Source organism: Topomyia yanbarensis, chromosome 2, assembly GCF_030247195.1.
Source record: "Topomyia yanbarensis strain Yona2022 chromosome 2, ASM3024719v1, whole genome shotgun sequence".
Classification (NCBI taxonomy): domain Eukaryota; kingdom Metazoa; phylum Arthropoda; class Insecta; order Diptera; family Culicidae; genus Topomyia; species Topomyia yanbarensis.
The window spans coordinates 359733518-359739493 of record NC_080671.1 but is presented as its reverse complement, the minus strand read 5'-3'; the positions used below and the strand labels follow the sequence as shown (position 1 = coordinate 359739493).

Below are 5976 nucleotides of genomic sequence, written 5' to 3'. Positions count from 1 at the left end.
GCTGAATAGCAATGCGCAAATAAAACTTAGGTGTGTGTATAAATAATTTGTACAGTTAGGCTGTGCACGCAGACGAAGTCGACCAGCAAGTCGACATAAATTGACTTTTACTGCACGCAGAAAAAAAAATCAGTAAAAATAAACAAATTTTGGTTTTAAATAACAATTTTCCCGCTTGATATAGTGACAAACAAGATTCAGGTTTGATTCAATCAATACTGTTGGTTGAAATTACCAACTAATTCACTTGTTGGCTGGTAGTTTCAACAAATATTTCGTTTGAAACAACAAAATCATGATAAGTTTAACCGAACAAACAAGTTTGAAGAAACAAAAACAAATCTTTTGTATCAACCAAAGGAGAGAACAACTCAAATTTAGTTGAAATTAAACAAAGATTCTGTTGGTTTTTAACAAAGGGATCAGTTAGATCTAACAAGTTTTATTTTGATTCAACAATGTTTCTATTTAAAATGTAAATAGGAGTATTTGTTGAACAAAACCAAATACATGCTTTCGAAAAGCACCCATTTCAGTTTGAAACAGTCATTCGCCACGTTTTAGATTCAACTAAACGTTTTGTTGATTCAAAAAGGCCTGATTCTTCTGCTTGTGTGAGCCGTGTTTACCAACATTGCTTCACAGCTTATTGGCAGTGTTGGTAAACACGGCACATAAAACATATGTGTGTGTGATTAGTAACTGAGTCTTTGTTTTTGACAACACTAATAAGTGCGAAAGCGACGTAAAACACAAACCTACTTAAAATTATGTTAAAAGAACGTATTTTGTGGGTTATTATTGTTTTCTTTTTCCGTGAACATTGAGTTGAAAGAACTCAATTTTAAATTTTTTTTCTTAAGCGTGTGGCTACGTTTTTCCTGAATAGGGTCGCCAGAAGTACTCTTTAAAAATACGCAGCCAAAGGACACTATAATGGCCTGGTAGAAGACATGACCCTTTTTCATATAAACTTGGTCTCAGTCAATCAATACTGTCAAAAACAACAAAGGTGCGTGTGAAAAGTGCAAAATGCTCACCATCTTGCAGAAAAATTTTCTAATATTTTGACAAAATTCGCCAGCAAGTCATTTTCTCATTAGAACAGGAAATATGCAAAACGTAGACATTGTTTAAAATCAGTTTTCCAAGTGTTTAAGTGCTTACAGTGTATGAAATTCGGTCGGTTCCAAGCGCTTTTCGTTCAGGCTGCTTCTATCTATAGTGAATGTGGGGTTGGGGCTTTGCCCTCTGCTGGTTCTACGGGTTGAACTGTTATACGGGGGGCGGTTCGGGAGTGTTTTGCTTTTTACAGGGAACTTACGGAAATTTGTGCATCAGCACTAATTTTTCTTGCTTTATTCCATAAATTTTTCGTGGGGGGAACGCATACGCGGATTGTGAATTATTTTTCATTACTGGAAAATGGTGATTTCATGTGAATGAACTTTGAAACGAAACAAAAAAAATAAAACAAAATGATACAGACCATCCAAGATGTCAGCGATTGTATTCCGTTATATCTGCCGCATAGTCTGTACCTCAAACCAACGTCCAAACTCAATGTATCGGTGGCCTTGCCGAATGCTATCACCGGCAAATCCATTTCCAACTATGAGGTCATGGAGAAGATGCGCCAGATGATTATGCCGGACAAGTTTGCGATCCTGAAGGTAAGTTCAACAGTGATTATATTTTATTGATGATTTTATAAACCTTTAACAGGTTCGATCTTTGTCGCAGGTGTCCAAAAGTACGGTCGGGTCCATTCGTTTCGAGGGGGAGTTGGAGGATCGCAGCAAAATGCGGCACGTTTTGGGTCGACTCGACGGGCGACCTATTCGGTTACCCGGATTCAGTGAGTCGGTGAAGTTGAGAGCATCGGAGGCGAAAGACGATTTCCCGACACGGCATGATTGGGATTCGTTTTTTCGCGATGCTCGCAACATGGATGAGATGAAGGCAGGGGAGCGACCGGACACGGTTCACTTTTCCAATCTACCGATCAAGTGGTTCTGTCCGAGACATCAGGAGAATGACAACGATGCTAAGCCAAGCGAGAGTATCTTCAAGCGGATATTCGAAAAGTTCGGTGACGTTCGCTGCGTGGACATTCCCATTTGTGATCCGTACCGAGCACAGATGAAATCGCATATGTCCGGAATGCAAAAGTTTAATTTCGAGCAGGAGATGTACTTCGAGGGGTATGGGATGGGATTTGCAACGAAAGAAATTCGTAATATTATTTTGCGTACATTTTTTTAGATACGTCCAGTTCAGCGAATATGTCGGATTTGTGAAGACAATGGACGAATTTCGCGGCATGAAATTGGTGCGAAAGGAAGGCGACAAGAATCTGGCTGTCTCCATTTTTGTTGAGTTTGATCGCACCAAACATCTAAGCGACTCATCAATTAAGAAGCGAAAAGTCGTCCGGGATCGTTTGATTGCAATCGATCGCGAAAAGGAAGAAGAGGACAAGAAAAGAGCAGCGGAGGAAGAAGCCAAAAAGGAACGCGAAAGGTTTGAGCTTTGCTGATTAATTTAGGCTTTCATATCTTTTGTTTTTCATTACATCTATATAATTCTTTCTTGCGATCAAACGAATGGTAAATTGCTGAAGCATTTGGTGTCTTAGTTTCCACCGAGCCTTACTTGTGCTCGCGAACGGAAGGTTTGATCATCGTTTGCTTCAGTTTCTTTTTCATTACCATTTTTCCTACAGCAGTGCCAATTCGAGCTATATTCTAACAACTGAAAACAGTGCAGTGCAGTGAAGAGAAGCGCGATGACTATCGGGAATCTTCACCTATTTGCGCCATGGGTCAGTTCTGTATGGGTACAACTTGTATATTCCACAGAAAGCGTCAGGAGGATCTGCGCAAGGCGGACGAGTTGAAGCGAATGCAGCGCGAGCAGCGCCGGAAGGAGAAACATTTGCGGAAACTACGACAGCGCGAAACTGATGAGATTAGCGTGAAGATACTGCAAGAGGAGCGGAAGCTGATGGAAACGCAGCGAAAGTTGGAGAGTATCCGATTGTTGGACGCACTTTTCGATAGGATAAAGGTAAGTAGCAAGACCGATTCAAAATATGATTCTCAGCAAATGGCATTAGCATGTAAAATATGACTTCTTTCAGAATAAACAAATGTTGCTTGCAAATAAAACTGCTAAAACCGATGCTGACAAGAAAGCATCCAATTCTACAACCAAAAAAGCCGACAAAATGAAAGCAGCTCAGGAAAAAGAGATTGTAAAACTGCGTCAACGGGTAAAAAGCGTAAGGGATGGCAATTTGCTTAAGAATTTTCTTGGAACCTCGGGTCGTTCCTCTGCCAACCAATCACGGTCACCGAGCATCAATTCCATCAGTTCAGATGATAGCATTCTGAATGATCATCCCATGGATGCAAGAAAGAAAAAGAAGAAAAAGTCTGGTTCCGAGCTCAGTTCAACGAACTCGGAAGCGTCCGATAAAGATGAAGCGGAAGAGCCTCATGCTGACGCTATTGCCGCAGTTGCATACCCCCCAGGTCCACAAGTTTTACCACCGGGAGCCTATCCTCCAATGTATCCAGGATTTGATTGGGCAGCTATGGGTTATGCTTATGCGTACGATCCTTTCTACGCGCAACGTGCCGGATATTATGCAAATGCTATGGCCTACCGTGGATTCCGGGGTGTTCCACGTGCATCAAGATTTCCCAGAGGACGCGGAAGAGGCGCATATCGTGGTCGCGGGTATGATTACTATCGTGAAAGAGAAGATTATGGTGACTACGAGTACAATGAACGTGACCGTGAACGAGATCGGAATCGATCGAGAACCCGGTCTTGTTCAAGATCAAGATCAAGGTCTCATTCAAGGTCACGCCGTAGACGAACGCGTAGCAGAAGCCGCAACCGTTCCCGCGATCGGAGTCGTTCTCGTCGCTCTAGAAGTCGATCCCGGTCCACAAGATCCAGATCTAGGTCAAGGTCGAGATCAAGATCTAGATCTAATCGACGGTCCAGAACAAGATCAGACCGATCACGCTCAAGCTCCCATCGTTCAGAATCCAAACCCAAGAAAGTACAAGCATCCAAACCTACTGCAAAGCATCTTGCTTCCACAATTAGAAACTCGCGATCCCGGTCAAAATCTCGTTCTAGAACGCGATCTAGATCACGCTCCAGATCTAGGTATCGCCACCGTTCCAAAAATCGTCATCGTTCTCATCATCGCCGCACTCAATCAAAAGAACCGGAAGAGGAACCAGTTCCCGAGTCGTTCCGAAAGCATCGAATTGTTCTGCAAACGGATAAATTAGTAAAAAGCGCCAAGGAAATCGAAGAAGAAGTACGAGAACATATTCGTAAACAGCAGGAAGAGGAAGAACGCCAGCAGAAGGAAGCGACACCAAATGATCAAGAAGGGCACGTTGTAGCGGAAACAACCGAAATCAGCAATCACGACAGATCGGATCGTTCCCCACTATCACGAACGCGATCCCGATCAAAGAAGCGCTCTCGGTCGAAATCTGCCCAGAAACGATTTTCCAAAAGACGATCCAGGTCCGAAAGTAAATCTCGTTCAAATTCTCCTGTCAAACGGAGACAGCGGAAGGATTCTACTGGATCGCGATCTAGGTCGACGGAGAAACGTTCCAGACGCAAACATCGGCGTGATGATTCGCCATCGATGTCCCCTGCTAAGGCCCGCGGGGATCAGAATCATAGTAGCGATACGAAGCGAAGCAGCAAACGGCGCTCGCATTCAGAGCGGTCCGATCGGAAGCGTAAGTCTCATTCGGTGGACAGTGCTAGGATCGCAAGCCCCAGAAGACGCGACCGAAATGCTTGAGGAGTGCATTTATATTTTTAGTTTGTTTTAACTAATAGTATTTTTTAAATTCCTTTTGATGTTTGCACTAACAAGGCAAATGTTGTCGTCTAGAACTCGAATTATTTGCAGTGTTTTTAAGGCATGTCGTAGATCTTGAAACCAGAATGGCTCTAAGCCGTGATAAAAAACATGAAACACTAAAAATGTCGTTCTAAAAACTCCGAGAATATAACTTAATTTGGAAACTAGTTTTTTTTCGTGTGGAATGAAAATTGAGAAAGAACAATTTTTGGGCGATAATTCAACAAGGTAAAGGGGGAGTTGGCAAAACGTTTGTAACGACTGGGTAGTGCTTTGGTATCTCTGATGATTGAATCTTTATTGGAAAGCAGCGGGTTCTCCTGGGTTTCAATTGGAAACTTTTTCATGTGGAGAGACTGTCGTTCAGAAAAAAAGAGTTAACCGAACCTTTACTTCGATGTTTAAATCTGGACGGCACCTAAATTATGGAAAATGGAAGGTCTACACCTGCAAATCGAAGTAATTTAATGTCCATTTCAAACTTGAACCTCTGAGGTAGTACGATTGCGCAGTAACTAATTTGTAACTCCGGAACAAAAAGTCAGATCTGAATGAAATTCAATAGCACTTAATGGGAGTATTGCATCCTTTGTTGGGCATCAAGCCTCGGTCAAAAATTTGTTTAGAAACAGGTGTGCCATAAACTTGGGAACTTGGCAAGTTCCCGGGACATTTTGAACCGTAATAGTGGTCAAAGCTACTTTGATTGGTCAGTAGTGATGTAGATGCGCGAATCCAAGTAATGTTGCACCCATTTTATTGGGTATTACATAATAAGGTAGCGTTTCGGGAAGCTAGGGCCGCTTTAAAGCGGGAGATTAGACTTAACCAGTCAGACAACCACAACGAGCTGTGCCGGGGAGTAGACGCCAATCCCTGGGGCAACGCGTACCGAGCCGTGATGCCGAAAATGAAGGGCTCGATGACGCCAAGCGAAATGTGCCTGGGAAGGTAGAAGGTAATCGTCGATGGTCTTTTCCCGAAGCACGATCCAACTTTCTGGCCACTGACACTGTACGGAAAAGAAGAAGGAGCAAACACGGACGATCGGTAAGTGACTGACGGTG

General features: G+C 42.9%; 1 protein-coding gene across 3 annotated transcripts; it reads left to right on the top strand.

The window, feature by feature from the left end:
- The first annotated feature begins 988 nt into the window (after positions 1-988).
- LOC131684341 (A-kinase anchor protein 17A) lies at positions 989-5073 on the top strand. 3 transcript variants are annotated; one of them, XM_058967132.1, is made up of 6 exons: positions 989-1182; positions 1488-1673; positions 1726-2204; positions 2266-2523; positions 2862-3069; positions 3143-5073. In XM_058967132.1, exons 2-6 carry the CDS (start codon positions 1623-1625, stop codon positions 4844-4846), a joined length of 2700 nt encoding a protein of 899 aa, XP_058823115.1. In that variant the 5' UTR covers positions 989-1182; positions 1488-1622; the 3' UTR covers positions 4847-5073. The 3 variants fall into 3 exon arrangements, with proteins under 3 accessions (XP_058823115.1, XP_058823114.1, XP_058823112.1); XM_058967131.1 differs by having other exon boundaries at positions 989-1673; positions 1744-2204; XM_058967129.1 differs by having other exon boundaries at positions 989-1673.
- The last annotated feature ends 903 nt before the right edge of the window (positions 5074-5976 follow it).

Excerpts from the sequence above, each read along its gene's own strand:
- LOC131684341 (XM_058967129.1), top strand. The coding sequence starts at position 1,479 with ATGATACAGACCATCCAAGATGTCAGCGATTGTATTCCGTTATATCTG. Across the intron at positions 1,674-1,725 it reads ACAAGTTTGCGATCCTGAAG|GTTCGATCTTTGTCGCAGGT; the intron begins GTAAGTTCAACA and ends AACCTTTAACAG. Across the intron at positions 3,070-3,142 it reads CACTTTTCGATAGGATAAAG|AATAAACAAATGTTGCTTGC; the intron begins GTAAGTAGCAAG and ends GACTTCTTTCAG.